This window comes from Peromyscus eremicus, chromosome 9 (assembly GCF_949786415.1).
Source record: "Peromyscus eremicus chromosome 9, PerEre_H2_v1, whole genome shotgun sequence".
NCBI lineage: Eukaryota > Metazoa > Chordata > Mammalia > Rodentia > Cricetidae > Peromyscus > Peromyscus eremicus.
The window spans coordinates 48,768,038-48,784,585 of record NC_081425.1 but is presented as its reverse complement, the minus strand read 5'-3'; the positions used below and the strand labels follow the sequence as shown (position 1 = coordinate 48,784,585).

General features: G+C 43.8%; 1 protein-coding gene across 1 annotated transcript; it reads right to left on the bottom strand.

Annotated features, from left to right (window-relative positions):
• Window positions 1–3,352: 3,352 nt before the first annotated feature.
• Nudt15 (nudix hydrolase 15) lies at window positions 3,353–15,143 on the bottom strand. Its single transcript, XM_059274298.1, has 4 exons — window positions 15,038–15,143; window positions 9,176–9,555; window positions 6,985–7,181; window positions 3,353–3,513 (listed from the first exon to the last, which is right to left on the bottom strand). The coding sequence occupies exons 2-4, from the start codon at window positions 9,328–9,330 to the stop codon at window positions 3,353–3,355; spliced, it is 513 nt and encodes a 170-aa protein (XP_059130281.1). The 5' UTR covers window positions 9,331–9,555; window positions 15,038–15,143.
• Between the last annotated feature and the right edge of the window lie 1,405 nt (window positions 15,144–16,548).

Below are 16,548 nucleotides of genomic sequence, written 5' to 3'. Positions count from 1 at the left end.
GGACAAAGTGACACAGCTTCACAGAGTTAAACAAATACAATGTAAAATAATGCAATACATCTTTGCATCATTAAATGTTCCACAGCATAAACAAAGGTAACACATCTTAAACTAATACTCTACAACAACCACCCAGCCCATAGAGTAAATTTTATGGAAGGTTTTGGAGTGGAAGGCCGCTATCTGCTGTCATCAGCTTGTCTCCTTATCTCATGTTTTACATACAGTACTGGGTCTCTGCTTATATAATGTACAGGCTAGCCCAGGACTTGCAGTCACCCACGTTAGCCTTTTACTGTAGTTTGTCAAAAGGAGTTACTCTGAACTGTTGTTAACTTCAAGCACTTAACATCTGTGTCTAAGATGTTTGTGAAATTATCAGTTTTAGGCAAATATTTTTTTATAACTGCAAATGTATTTTAACATTATTGTAGAACATTTAAAGAACAGCATAAAACATAAACTTAGCCTACCAGAGTTAGTACCAGTTAACATTTTGGTATAGATTCTTGTTAAAAATCCACATGTATGTTTATCTCCCAGCACTTGGGAGGCAGAGGCAGACAGATCTCTGAGTTCCAGGACAGCCTGTTACACAGAGAAACCCTGTCATGATAAAGAAACAAACAAACAAACAAAACCCCTGCAGGGCTAGAGAGATGGCCCAGAGGTTAAAAGCACTGGCTGCTCTTCTAGAGGATCCAGGTTCATTTCCCAGCACCCACACGGCAGCTCACAGCTGTCTATAGCTCCAGTTCCAGGGGATCCAGCATCCTTACACATACGTGTGTGACAAAAACACCAGTGCACATAAAATAAAAATAAACTATTTTAAAAATCCACGTGAGCCAGGCATGGTGACACAGGCCACAGTGCCTGGATGGCAGGGGCAGGCAGATGTCTATATGAGTTTGAGGCCAGCCTGCTGTACATAGTGAGTCCCAGGTCAGCTGACATGGGTACTGGGTCCTTAAGACCAAGCAGGAAGCATCTTCCCAGTCCCAGAAGTTTAAGGACCATACACTTACACTTGAACACAAGTATTGAGAAAGATACAGGTGTAAGTAAGAGAAAATGGGATTGATAAATAGGTGTAATTTTGAAAGTAATTTCCTTAGCAAGCATCACAATAATACAGTGTGTTAAAAGAGCAAAATTCAATTGTTAGAGACCAGACAAGATTCACAGAGGTGGGCTTGTAAAGGAAAAGATGAGCTATGGTCTAGTACAATCATTCAAAATGCCTTTGGTTACCATTTCTTTCTTTAGTACTTTTGTAATTTTTTTTCTTGGAGCTGAGGACTGAACCCCACCTAGTAAGTGCTCTACTCCTGAACTAAAACCCTGCCTCCCCCTTAGGTTTTGGATCCCTCTTATAAATGCCTAAAAATCATAGATTTTGTTTTTATAAGCCTTTATGAAATGATATTTAACATTAGAAATTTAAAATGAGGAAAGTTTATTGACCACATAAAAATCGAATGCATGTTAACAGAGTCTTCTTACAGACTTACAGAGTGAACAAAAAGTCACTGGCGAGAAAGTCATTTTATTCTTTGGTAAATCTCTTCAGTGGCTGACCTGACGGGAAGAAGCTGGCTTCTCTTGCCTTTGCAGCCTGTTACAGCGCTTGCTCATCACGTGCAAAGCCCTAGGTTCAAAGCCCACCCAGAGACTAACCATGCACCAGGCAGCTGCCAGGCAACTGTTCTGCCACTCAAAAGAGAACGAGGAGGGATGCAGCTCCAATCTTAGCATCAGGGAGGCTCAGGCAGGAGGATCAGAAGTTCAAGGTTATCCTCAGCTACAGACAGTGGGTTGGAAGCCAGCCTAAGACATGAGACTTAAAAAATAAAAAGGGAAAAATTAGTGATATTTGGATATTATAAAAAGAACTCTGGGCTGTACAACAGCCCTCTCCAACCCTCTGCCAGGGCTGTGCACAGGAGGTGTGGGCAGCGTTCCCCCACCAACATTGTTTTTGCTAAGAAATTAACCCATGTGAGCCAGACCATGGTGGCGCACACCTTTAATCCCAGCACTCAGGAAGCAAAGGCAGGTGGATCTCTGAGTTCTAGGCCAGCATGGTCTACAGAACAAGTTCTAGGACAGCCAGGGCTACAGAGAAACCATCACAACCACGCCCCCCCCCAAAAAAAAAAAAAAATTAACCCATGTGAAACAGGAATGCTGGTGAAAGAATAAATAAGACCCCAAAGTAAAGGACACAGAGCTCACATGGCACCTATGCTGCAGAGTGGACTGGCGACAGAGAAAACCTCCCAAGAGCTCACCGGGGGCCTGTGCAGCAGAGTGGGCCAGTGACTGCCTGGTGACAGAAACATCAGCCAGAAAACCCTGCTCTGCCTGACCAAGGAAAGATGAGAGCACACGTAATCCATGGGCTTGGCCTGGATGCTGATCAGTGGGGGCTGGTTAGAAGCTTCAGCTATTAACATTAGCTAAGCCCGAGGTGATCCTTTATGCCAAGAAGGTGATTTTCCCAAACCCAAAGCCCCCTCTAAAGCCAGAAGCAGCTTCAAATCCAAACCAGCCCCACAGCTTCCACTGCAGACAGGTGCAGCCCTGCGCATGCTGCTCTCGGAGACACTTCACTGTTGAAGCTCTTTCTCACTGCGAAACTTGACAATTTGCTGGGGGGGGGGGGTGCGGGGCGGGGGTGAGGCAATCAACCAACCAACCTTTGGCCTTGGTGCCTTGCAAAGATCTTGAGGACTCCTGGGAAATCCCCCACACTAGGAGACCAGTGCACTGCTCTGTGTAATCCCAACATACAAGGACACATACAAGATCTCAGGCGGAGAAAGAGGGAGATTCGGATGACTTGGCCTTTAATAGTGGGATCCAAGCTTAGTTGTCTCACATTCAGCCCCAATTCTCTGTCAGAAACTAGGAAAGTACAGCATACCACAGGTCATGATCTCTCTAGTTACACGGTCCTTTAAAAATTCTTTTCAAGTAAGAGGAAAAAGGACATTAACAATCATGATGAATTTTGCAGTGAGCAAATTGCTTCCAAACTTGAACGGCCACAATTGAGTTGGGACCTCTATTTGAATGAGAACAGTAAGACAAATTCTGTGATACTTGCCTCCATGCAGCCAACAACAGTAACTTACAGTAGTACAGACAATTAACCACAAGCTCCTTATCTATCTTACTCAGTGACACAGCCCAGGAAGATTTTCTCAAGGGTTCGAGTTACTTTAGGAGACTGTGAATAAACCGGTGACCACGTGGCTTTGTAGATAAAATGGAGTTATCCTGAAACGCGGAATCTTTCATTTACTAAAGTTTTTTTTGTTTTGTTTTTTTGTTTTGTTTTTTTAAATCAAGGAATTGTCCTAGCTCCTTTGAGGTGCTCTCCTTTATACCCGTCCAAGTGGTTCAGGTCCTCTCTAAATGGGTCGTAGCCTTGCTCTTTTAAACAACGGAGAGCCCAGAAAAGCTGGTCTGATGGGGGAAATTCTTCCCATGGAATCCACTTCCAACCTAGAAGAGACAGATGATCAGTGCACACAGATGGCAAAGAGCAATGAGCTTTCATTTGGTGAACTGACCTATATTATATATTCAGAAAAACATTAGCTGAATTTACAAGTGACCTAGCACTAATCAAAGCAACAGTGATGTCTGGGGCTAGCTTGGCTGTGCAAATCAAATCTATGTTTAGAAAGACGATCTTAGAAAGGGAAGGGTGATCCGTGAAATACTGGGCTGTTTTGTTTCTTTGTTTTGAGACAGGGTCTCATGCACCAAAGCATTTAGTCCATACCTGAACTCATGTGAGGTGTCTATTGTTCTCACAGATAAGAAAAGATATCTCACCATTTAGTAACTTGGCCAAGGTCACAGAGAACTGTTAGGTCCAAAGTGAACTCCCAAAATGGCAGTGCCACTTACTATGTGGCACTTACAGTCTGGGCTCAGCTCAGGCTGGTCTCTGACCAGGGTAAACAGAAGGATTGCTGGTACATAAACATAAGCCTATGCTGTGGAACAATCTCTGCACACTGTAAGTATGTATTACTATCATTGGTTAATAAAGAGCCTACAGCTGGGTGGAAGAGATTGGGCGAGAGAGCCAGACTAGGATGCTGAGAAGAAAGGTGGAGTCTTGGGAGTCATAAGCCAGACTTGGAGCAAGCAGGACATACAGAAAATGAGGTAACAAGCCATGAGCCATGTGGTAGAACTTAGAGAAGAAATATGAATTTTTAAGTTGCAAGAACTACTTAGTAACAAGCCTAAGCTATTGGCCAATATTCATAATTATTTTAATTTATAATTATTAAGTCTCTGTGTGGTTATTTGGGAGCTGGCTGGTGGTCCTAATGAAAAACTCCACCTAAAAGCCTAAAATCAGTGCTCCTTAAAAACTGGTTCTCAACCATCCTAATGCTGTGACCCTTTAATATAGTTACTCATGTTGTGGTAAGCCCCCCAACCATAAAATTATTTTCATTGCTATTTTATAACTGCACTTTTGCTATGAATCCTAATGTAAATACCTGTGTTTCCCAATGGTTTTAGGTGACCCTAGTGAAAGGGTTGTTTGACCCCACAGGTTGAGAACTACTGCTTAAAAGCTTGTGAATAGGGCTTCTGTCTGTCAGGAAGAGCCACCACTTCCCTTATCTGCCCCTACAGCTCCATGTGGCATCTAGTTCCATATTAAGACATATCAAAGTCCCCAAGCTAGCACCATCCCTTCTCCTTCCCTGCAACATCCCCCCAACTCTAAACTGCCAGGCTATTCCAGCTTACAGGCTCCCTCCCATCACAACCTATTTCCTTAAAACAGCCAAGGCTTTCCCACCTTTGCTATTCTCTGTCTTCTCTCCTACCTCTGGAGATAGCCATGGCAGCTTTCAATTTCTCCAAATAAGCCTTTCTTTCTACCAATGGAGTGATCCAGTTTGGTGGTTGCACTGCATCCTCAAGAGAATACAGTGTTAAGAACCATGACACAAACCCAGGCAGTCTGTATTTTATGTCCCTCAGGATCACACAGTGTAAGATCCATGGCACAAACCCAGGCAGTCTGTATTTTATGTCCCTCAGGATCTACGTATTTTCACATCTCTACATTTGTCTCTGCGCTGCTATAACAGGACAGCTTGCACTAAGTGGCTTATACACAGATATTTATTTCACACAGTTCTACAGGCTGGACGACTATGATTGAGATGCTGGCAAGATACTATGTCTGGTAGTGGCCCGTTCCCTGGCTCATGGGACAGCCATACTCCCTCTGTATCCTCCTATGTAGGAAGTGGTAAGGCTCTCTCTGGGTCTCTGTTATGTGAGCACTACTCCCATTTGTAATGGGCTGTTACACTTGCATACACAGTGCTCCACACAGGCTCAGAATGAACAGTGGGTCCCAGCTGCTGCTGCTATTTTGGGAGGTGATGGAAACTTTAGGAGGTGTGGACTGTGTAGAGGAGGTCACTGGGGATATGCCTCAAACAGCTACACCTGGCGCTTCTCAAAAGGTTGCACCTTGCTGTGGAATATTCCTTTACACTGTGTGACTATATGTCGCTATGACTGGTTTAATAAACAAGCTGACTGGCCAGTAGCTGAACAGGATAAAGTTAGGAAGGAAAGCCAAACTGAGGATGGGATGAGGAATGGCAGAGTCTGGAGTCCCTAGTCAGATGCAGAGGGAGCAGGCGATGAATGTGCCATGCTAATAAAGGTACCACCACGTGGCAGAGCATAAATAAGAATATGGGTTAACTTAAAATGTAAGGGCTAATTAGTAATAAGTCTGAGCTATTGGCCAAACATTTGTTGTAGTGATATATTGTGTTCCCCAATATATTGTGCACCCTAATAAACTTATCTGGGGATCAGAGGACAAAGCCAGCCACTATATTAGACATAGAGGTCAGGCAGTGGTAACACATGCCTTTAATCCTAGCATTCTGGAGGCAGAGATCCATCTGGATCTCTGTGAGTTCAAGGTCACACTGGAAACAGAGCCAGGCAGTGGTGGCACACACTTTTAACCCCAGGAAGTGATGGCAGGAAGCAGAAAGGTATATAAGGCATGAGGACCAGGACTAGACACTTTTAGCAGCAGTTCAACTGAGACCCTCAGGGGTGAGGACTCAGAGGCTTTCAGTCCGAGGATTCATGGAAACAGGATTGGCTGTGGAGTTGGTAAAGTGAGGTTAGCTGTGGCTTGTTCTACTCTGAGCTCTCAGTTTTCACCCCAATATCTGGCTCTGGGTTGGGTTTTTTTTTAAAAAAATAAGACTGTTTAGCAATCTGTGTTACAATTTGTAATTCATCCTAAGCCTCAGAGTGGTTATTTGGGACCAGGCAGTCGGGACAGGAAGCTTCCACCTACAATACCTGGCCTTACTCAGAAGGCTACTCCTGGCCCTTCTCCCACTGCTTCTCTGCTGTGGGGCTGGGAGGTGAGAAGGCCTCTACTACAGCTCCTCCTTGATAGTCCACCTCACAAAGGGCCCAGAATCCACAAAGCCCAGGACCATGGGCTAAAACCTAGGAAATCAGAGCTAAGGCAATCATCTTCCCTTTATGCTGTTAATGTCACAGCTGCAAAGGCTAACCTTTGTCCTCATGACCTAACCATGTCCCAAACACCCATCTTCTGTTACCATCACCTTGAGGATTAGAATTTCAACACGGGGGTTTTCGTTTTTTATTTTCTTGTCTTTTTTGGAGACTGTATCTTTCTATGTAGCTCTAGCTAGCTTGGAACTTGCTACGTAGTCCAGGCTGGCCTCAAATTCACAGAGATCTGTCTGCCTCTGCCTCCCAAGTGCTGGGGTTAAAGGCCTATGTCACCACTCCTAGCTCCAATACAGGAATTTCTGGACGAGCGAAGACAGAAATCTGAGAATCCAATTCTCTTCACACAGCAACAATACTCCTAATGATACATTTCTTTGAAGAAAAACACATTATTACATATGATTCTCTTACTTTCATTTTTTTCAGGTTCCATATTCTTTGGCTCTGAATCACGAGCCATGTCCACCTCTCCTTTCATTAATATGGTGACATAATGGTAATTCTCCTTCTCAACAAAAGAATTGACCACAGACGCAAAGCGCACGTTTTTCAGGTGCAACGCAGCCTCTTCCCAGGTTTCCCTCTGAGCGCACTCTTCCCAGGTCTCACTGGAAAAAGAAACACAGCCTGGTCAGTATACACATAACAAGAGACTCTTGGCTAGAAGGCTGTAGTATAAAATAAAAGCAACAGTAATTAGTTTATGCTTTAAAATGATAAAAAAAAAAAAAAAACCCTCTGCCATGCCATGATGATTTTTATTCAATATAAAGCTCTTTAGGCCTTCAAATCACTAAATATAGACCTAGGCAGCGAGGGGGCAGTTTAGTGTGTCTGGTAATAAGCCAGGCTTTTAAGTGAGCTGTACCCAAGTTGGAACGTGAAGTTCCACTTTCTGTCTTAAATAGAAAAGGGAAACATTAAATTTCTCATGGGATTGTTGTTTCAAAAGTGCATTAAATGCCTTCCCTAGGCTTCAGAATCTCAGTTGAAGCCTCAACATTGAGGCCATTAGGCAACACAGGAAGCAAAGTGGTCAGTTCAAGAGCTTGCTGCAGTAGGCCAGAACAGTGTGCTCCCAGGTCACACAGGAAGTACGGCTCAGTTCAGGAGATTGCTGCAGTAGGCCAGAACAGTGTGCTCCCAGGTCACACAGGAAGTACGGCTCAGTTCAGGAGATTGCTGCAGTAGGCCAGAACAGTGTGCTCCCAGGTCACACAGGAAGTACAGACTACCTTCAAGAGGAAAGAAGCTATGCATTTTCAGCCTGGCAGGAATGTTTCCCTTCCTTATGATGGAGAGCTAGTGAAAGGCACCTCCAATGATTCAGCCATGCCACAATTGGCAATACTCAGGAAGCTGAGGCAAGAGGTCTGTTGGAAGTCCAGGCCACCCTGGGCCACAGTGAGTTCCAGGCCAGCATGGTCCAGAATAAGACTTTGTCCCAAAAACAAAACAGATAAACAACAATGAAACTCCCAAACACAAAACCAAACAGAAAAAGAGTCAGTCATAGACACATTGAGCTGCTGAACTTCACGAGGCTGGTCAAGTGTGCTGCCTCAGAGCAGGTGTCCTGGGGCAGAACTCACAGGTAAATGTGACTGCACCGGAACACAGAGACTGTGGGAATCCCACAGTGTGAATCTGGAATGAGGAGACAATCTGGCATAGGTCCCCAGGCTGAGATAGAAAAAGGCAGCCATGAACAAGCAGCATTTCCATCCTGGAATGCATGTTCCCTTTGGACCAAGCAGATGCCACAAGAGACTGCCGGGGTCTAGTGTGGTGGTGCAGGCCTTTCACCCCAGCACTTAGGAAGGAGAGACAGGCAGATCTCTGTGAGTTCCAGGCCAGCAGGGGCTACATAGTGAGACCCCTGTCTCTTTAAAAAAAAAAAAATTAAATCTATTAGACAATATTTACAGATAATAGGAAGCCTAGGATTTCCTTTTAAACAGTCTAGAAAATCAAGGATGGTACACGCTGGATAGAAGAAGGAGACATAGGTGGGCGTGAGGATCCACCTTGCAAGTGTTTTATATTACTATACATTACCAAAGGAAACCACACTGGATCTTGAGGATTTAGATACTTTTATCTGTTATATTAGCCACACTGTTTAGAACACACTTATGAGCACAAGGCCAGGGTTTCTTCGAGTTGTGTAGAAAGTGACTTAGCCACTCTTCCCACTTGGTTGGTCTGACACATCCCCCCCCCCCCCTCCGCGCGCGCAGAAGCTTCGGGGCCAGTCTCAGAACACTCCCACAGGGGAGAAGACAACGCGGCCAGAAATTAAATAAATCGAAATCTCGTGGCGCAAAGGGGAGAGTCCCAGTTTTTCATAAGCATCCTCTTTCTCTGTAAGCGCTAAGCAATACAGACGACAGCCACCTGCAGCCAGGGGAGGGCAGACCAAGGACTGAGGGGACCAGGATCACGGCACAGCGCCCCCTCCCGGCGGGAGCCCAGAAGATCCCGGAGCCGTGGGGGACACACGGAACGCAAGTGCGCACTGACGCGCGTGACACGGACGCATTTGTCGTGGGGACTAGTGCTACTCGCACAACTTCCGTCTTCCCGAGGTCGACCTGCTCACCCGAATTCCAAATGGCCCCCGGGAAGCTGGAAACTGCCGGCTCCAAACGACCCTTTCCTCTTCCCCAGAAGGACGCAGCGAGGATGCTCGCAGCTCACCACCACCACGCCGACCCCAACTCCGGGGCGCCGCCTCAGCTCCGCGTTGGCGGTCATAGCTGCTGTTTGCCCCGGAAGTGATGTTGCCTGCTCCGCATCCGCTTTCAGGCTGTACGGGAGCCGGCTGGAGCCCGGGGTGTCGCTTCTGTTGAGTGTAGTCTGTTTTAGAGCCGGCTGGAGCCCGGGGTGTCGCTTCTGTTGAGTGTGATCTGTTTTAGAGCCGGCTGGAGCCCGGGGTGTCGCTTCTGTTGGGTGTGGTCTGTTTTAGACCCTAGGTGTCGCCTGGTAGGTGGATCGTGTGGAAACAACCCTTGTAAATAACTGATTTAAGAGTACTCGAAGATGATTCGGAGAAGTAAATAACACTAATAAGTTCAGCTAGGACAAATTATGTATTTTAGAGAAAAACACGATAGCAGATAAAAATATGCACCAATATGCCCGGCAGGGTGGCGCATGCCTTTAATTCCAGCACTGGGGAGGCAGAGCTAGGCGGATCTCTGTGAGTTCAAGGCCAGCCTGGTCTACAGAGCGAAATCCAGGATAGGCACCAAAACTACACAGAGAAACCCTGTCTTGAAACAGCAACATCCCCACCACCACCAGCGTCCCCCCCCCCCCCCAAATGCACCAATTAAAAGTGAAATACGAAAGGAAAACCTCTTGGGGGAAATCAGCTGTAACTAAATGGATTTGACATTTTACATCTCTGGATGGGTGGGTTTACTTTAAAGTATTAATTTGTTTCTACTAAAGTAATATGTGCATAATTTTAGAAACTCAGTAGTACAAAAACTCCCAGCAAGAACACAGTCTCCTTTAGTCCTGCTTCCAGAGACAGGTTTAACTCTTCGAAGTGTTAGTTTTATATTTGCACACATATTTCTAAGTGTATCTTATATTATATACTAAGTAATCCATTAGAAAATTACAATATCAGCTAGGTATACTTAGCAAAGTCCTAAGTTTCGTCAATCAACAAATGTGCAAATGAATTGAATAAGACAATTTAAAACAAGAGACAGTAATAATCACTATTTTAAAAAGTGTTGGATATCTCCATCAGGGAATTGCACATCAAAACTACTTTTTTTTTTTTTTTTTTTTTTTTTGATTTTTTTCGAGACAGGATTTCGCTGTGTAACTTTGCGCCTTTCCTGGAACTCACTCTGTAGCCCAGGCTGGCCTCGAAACTCACAGAGATCCACCTCCCTCTGCCTCCCGAGTGCTGGAATTAAAGGCATGCGCCACCACCGCCCGGCTGACATCAAAACGACTTTGAGAAACCATCTCATCCCCATCAGAATGGCTATTATCGAAGAGATCTGACAACAAATGTTAGAGAGGTTGTGGAGAGAAGGGAACCCTTGTTCACTGTTGGTGGTGTGCAAACTAATACAGACATGATGGGGAAAGGCTTGGCTATTACTCAAAAAGTTAAATATAGACTTACTATACAACCAAGCTATTTCAGACCTGGACATATACCCAGAGAATTTCATACCCTATCATAGAGATATTTGTACCCCCATTTTTATTGCTTCTTTGTGCTCTTTAACAATGGAATCACCCTAGTTTTCCATCAATATGGGACCTTTGGTTTGATATATATATCAACATATATATATATATGTTGGAATTTCATTCAGCTCTAAAGAAAAATGAAATTTAAAATTTAAAAATTTGCAGAAAAATAGAAGGACTTGGAATGTATAGTGTTAAGCAAGGTCACACAATCTCAGAAAGAAAAACACTGCATGTTCTTCCTCATATGTGGAGTGTAGCCTATAATATAAATGTATACATGTAAACAAATGTATATGGAGGCACAGTAAAACATATAGAAAGGGTCAATGTAAGGGTGAGAAGGAAGAACTGAATGAAGAAGGTAAAGGACAATCAAGTTATAAAAGAGGAAATAAGGCTAATTGCTTTTCTGGTTATACTCTGTCATGATTTTTTAGGGTTTGGGTGATGGATAAGTACATTTGATGGTGAAAGTGTAAAATCCAATGTGAAACTCCACAGCTTCAGAATTGCTACTCTTACAGTATAGAAGCTCATTGAGCTGTATACCCTGTGGGTCTGGTTAATTAATGTTGGTGAGAATACTTCTTAAGATGTCACAGATGGCCGGGCGGTGGTGGCACACGCCTTTAATCCCAGCACTCGGGAGGCAGAGGCAGGCGGATCTCTGTGAGTTTGAGGCCAGCCTGGGCTACCAAGTGAGTTCCAGGAAAGGCACAAAGCTACACAGAGAAACCCTGTCTCGAAAAACCAAAAAAAAAAAAAAAAAAAAAAAAAAGATGTCACAGATGTGTGAGATTTATACTGTGGTGCACTGAACACTGTAACATGTTAGAAAGACCTTTACAGTGTTCAGTGTACCACAGTATAAATCTCACATAGATAAACACCATAAGATCTGGAGGATGGACGGGAGTGCCTGGAAATACTGTCCTCTGAATGTGACAGGGCTGTTGCACTCATGTACTCACAGCAGCTGTGGTTACCCACAGAAGACCTGCACAGGATGGGGCCTGTCAGTATTCTACCATGAATGAGGGAGAGGCTCCACCCCTTTCTGGGGAGCTGTTGGAAGTTAATGGTTGCTAGGGGACGAGAAGGTCATTTTCCTCAATGGTATAACCATTGATAAATGGCCTGTGCTCCAATAAATAGCTCCTCATCATGATCACAAGCAATGTGTGATGGTTAGTCTTAACTGTCAACTTGATGAGATCTAGAATTACCTGGGAGTTGAGCCTCTGAGCACGCCTGTGGGGGTCACCTTGATTAGGTTGAATGAGGTAGGAATACCCATCTACTGTGGAAGCCACTATTCCCTAGGATGGGATCCTGGAATGTATAAGATGGAGCGAGTGAGCTGAGCACAGCATTCATTCTGGATGGCCCTTGGAAACACTGTAGTCAGTGAGAGACACAGAAGCTCACTGCTAGGTCTTAGAAAGACAGTCTCCACTACAGAACACAGAAAGAAAACACTTCACTAAGGAAACAGATGAACAAAGGGAGCTAAGAAGGAATTCATCATACCCAACATAGTAAACCAGCAAAACTCTATCACTTGTGACAGAGGAAAAAATAACAAACCTAATCCAACAGCCTAGAAAACAACCAACATGAAGTAGAATTGGCAAAATGTTCTCAATAATAACCCTAAATATAACTGTTCATAGCACTCCAAATAAAGATGCAGACTGGTTACTTGAAAAAAAATAGGATCCAAATCTCTCCTATTTCTAAGATACATTCTTCACTGGCAGAGATACTTAGTCAATTCAGAAAGCAAGTGCATGCTGAAAACAAGCTGGCTTAGCAATTCTGATAACTGATAAAGTGGCTTTTAAATTGAAATTATATAAAGAAGGCCATTGCATGCTAATAAAGGGACTAATTTATCAAGAATACACAATTGTAAATATGTATGCACTAAATGGTAGGGATACTGATTTCATAAAACAAAGCCAAACAAAGAAAAAAGCAATCACTAATGACTTTAAAGGACAGGTCTTGATACTAGTAGCACCAGTAATAACTAGTAATAATAGTTGACATCAACATCCTACCCTTCTCAGTAGATAGGTCATCTAGACTAAAAATAAATAAGGAAACCTCAGAGTTAATCTGCACCCAAGACCAAATGAGCTTAACAGATATCTACAGAATATTCCAGCTAGCACCTTCAAGACTTTTTACTCTTCCATGGAGCTTTCTCTAAAACAGCACAGTTGAGACCATGAAGCAAGTGCTTACTAATGCAGAAAAGCCCCTTGAAACAATTTCTTGCATCTTGTCACAGCATAGGGAAATAAAATGAGAAATCAATAACAACAAAACAAAACCAAAAATAAACAACAACAACAAAAAAAAAAACCCAGTAAGTTTGAAACCATTTGGGGATTGAGCAATACACTCTTTTCAAAATTCAAGTTTTATTTATTTTTATTTTTATTTTCTCTGTGTGAATATTTGGCATCTATGTATGTATGGGCATTACATGTGTGCTGGTGACCACAGAGGACAGAGGAGGGCATCAGGTCCCCTGGAACTGGAGTTATCAGCAACTGAGAGCCACTGTATAGGTGCTGAATCTGGGTCCTCTGGAAGAGCGGCCCATGCTCTTACCTGCTGAGCTGTCTCTCCAGCCCCACACAATTTACTCCTGAATGACCCATGGGATCTTTAAAGAATCAAGGGGGCTATTGAAAAAAAAAATCCCAGAATCAAATGAAATGAGATAAAAACTTACTAGTACCTCTGAGGCACAGCCAAGGCAATTAGGAAACCAACTCCTGAGTGTTGTCCTTTGGCCTCCACAAGCATGCCATGTCATACACATGTCTATACCACACACACAAACATACACACACACACACACACACACACACACACACACACACACACACACAGAGAGACAGAGACAGAGATAGAGATAACAAATAAATAATCTAATCATGTAACTCAAGGTTTTAAAAAGAATAATCAAAACTTCAAAGCAGCAGATAAAGACATAAACTGTCCAGGCTCTGGTGGCACATGCCTCTAATCCCAGAACTGGGGAGGCAGAGGCAGGCGACAGATCTCCAAGTTTGAGGCCAGCCTGGTCTACAGAGTTGAGTTCCAGGACAGCCAGGGCTATTACACAGAGAAACCCTATCTCAAAAAAATAAACATAATAAATAAACAAATAAATAAAAATTTAAAAAGTTTAAAAGGGAGGATATAAACTGGGATAGAAATTAATAAAATGGAAACTAAAACAAAACACAATATGAAGAATCGAAACAACAGCACATTCTTTTTTTTTTTTTTTTTTTTCAAGACAGGGTTTCTCTGTTTCTCTGTGTAGCTTTGTGCCTTTCCAGGCTGGCCTCGAAATCACAGAGATGCACCTGCCTCTGCCTGGGTTAAAAGCATTGCCACCATTGGCCGGCTCTTCAACACATTCTTAACAAGCAGTGAGGCTGATGCAGTCATAGTCTCCAAACAAGAGACTCCTAGGACTGGGTGCACTCTGCTTAGATCTACCAAATCTCTAAGGAATAGCTAACACTAATGCCCCTGAAGTATTTCACATGGTAGAAAGGAAAGAATAATACCACATTTATCCTAGGTAGTCAGTGTTGCTATGACAACAAATCCAGGCAAAGACAAGGTCATATGGTCATTCTATTTTGAGCTTTTGAGGAACCTCCTTACTGATTCCCAAGGAGATTGCAGCAGTTTTCATTCTCACTGGCAATGTGTAAGCATTCCTATTCCCCACATCCCTGCTGGTATTTTGTCATTTGATTTCTTGAAGATAGTGTCTGACCAGGGTGAGACAGAATCTCAAAACAATTTTAATTCTCATTTTCCTGGTGGCTAATAATGTTGGAACTTTTTCAAGTAGTTATTGGCCATTCACCTTTATTCGTTTAGGACTATTCTGGTCATTAGAACGGTCTGTTTCTCTCCCCATGATCTTGAATGCTGACATTAACCCTTGACAAGTGCCAGAACAATCTCCGACAAATCCAGGTCTCTGCTCTCTCCCTCATCCTTAAATCTGGCAAATTCTTGTAGTGATCGAGCAAAGGGAAGAGCTAGTACTTGGTGTTGTGTAATAAAGTAAAATAGCGCCTGTTGACACACGCCCCTTACCATCTGCTCAGAACCATTGCTTCTATGGGCTTTGTACTGTCTCCACCTGCTCGTCCTCTGTGCTGTCTACACAGCCCTAAGGACATTGTCCACCCACCTTTCCAGGCTTCCTCAGCCCTTCTGTGGTAGGTATGGACACTGGGACTAAAAGTTACTTCCACCTAGAGAATGCAACAGTCTGTAACTGTCCTGGAACAAATGAGGATGGTGCGTGCACGCGTGCGCATGCGTGGACAATGTCCATCTTCCGGCTCGCTAAGGCTAGCTCTCTCTTGTTTCTGCTGCTGAACTGTGTGCTCCAGGCTAGCTTCCCTGTGAACTTCTGCACAGTTCTTCTGTCTCTATCTCCCATCTTGCTCTAGGACTCCTGGGGTCACAAACTTATGCTACCACATCCAGCTACCACGTGGGTGCTGGAGACGGAATTTGCGCCGCCAGACTTGTGCAACTAGTGCTTTTCCTGACTGAGCCTTCACCTCTGGAAAGAATAAAGATTTTCTTTTTTTTTTTTTTTTTTTGGTTTTTCGAGACAGGGTTTCTCTGTGTAGCTTTGCGCCTTTCCTGGGACTCACTTGGTAGTCCAGGCTGGCCTCGAACTCACAGAGATCCGCCTGGCTCTGCCTCCCGAGTGCTGGGATTAAAGGCGTGCGCCACCACCGCCCGGTGTAAGATTTTCTAAAGAGATATGGATGCCCCTTCCTTTGGCTATCAAACTATTAAATAACTAACCCCAAAGGAATTGGAACTTCCCTTGGAATCTCATGCCAGAAGGAGAAGAAATAGCCCTAGAGCCAACCAGAGCAGGAACTTGTCTCCTGGAAAGAGGTCACACAGTTCTGACAATTGTTCAGACCATCTTACAGGAGACACTGGAGCCCAGACAATGATGAGTGGGACCACAGCTTAATCAGGGATGCTTTGTGCATTTTTTTGCGCTCTGTTTAAACCTAAGCCTCATGTCTGGAGCCTGAAGATGGACTTGGTAGGAGTGTCCCTAGACCTCTTCATTCCTCTTTTCAGTGTGTCCACATTGAATATATCTTTTTTTCCCCTCCTTTTCACTGTTACTTGGTTTCTTGTTCTTCCCTACACGCAAGGGATTTTGTGACCTTGGCTGTTCATCCAATGCTCCTTGTTCTAGATTCCCAAATCTCTCTGGGGTAGCTCACCCTTTGTCCTGGATACAACATCCCCTGGGAAAACACAACACACAGTGCCTTCTCAAGGAACTGCCACCAAATATCTTGTTTCCTTCTGTATTCTCCTCTCACTGTCCACTCTAGAGGTGGGAAAATGGGAACAGTGAGCCCAAGGTGGAAGGGTAAATGTATTATCAGACCAGAATTGGCATGAAGGTTTTAGTAAAGAATATATGCTGTGGACAGAAACACAGAGGGTGGAGGGGGAAGCGGAGAGGAGGAGATTATGAATTCCTTCTCTGAGGGACAATGGGATCCTATTAGAATAGTGAATTTAACTAGTCATATCATATGGGCCATTTGTATGGGGGCAGATTTTAGTAGATAAGAGGTGCCTAACTGTCTACACTGTTAGATAGTAAATTATTTATACCTTTGTCCGTTCTGAGGCTGGTCCTTTAACGTAAGA

Excerpts from the sequence above, each read along its gene's own strand:
- Nudt15 (XM_059274298.1), bottom strand. The coding sequence starts at position 9,330 with ATGACCGCCAACGCGGAGCTGAGGCGGCGCCCCGGAGTTGGGGTCGGC. Across the intron at positions 7,182-9,175 it reads GGGGGCCATTTGGAATTCGG|TGAGACCTGGGAAGAGTGCG; the intron begins GTGAGCAGGTCG and ends TTCTTTTTCCAG. Across the intron at positions 3,514-6,984 it reads GGAACCTGAAAAAAATGAAA|GTTGGAAGTGGATTCCATGG; the intron begins GTAAGAGAATCA and ends TGTCTCTTCTAG.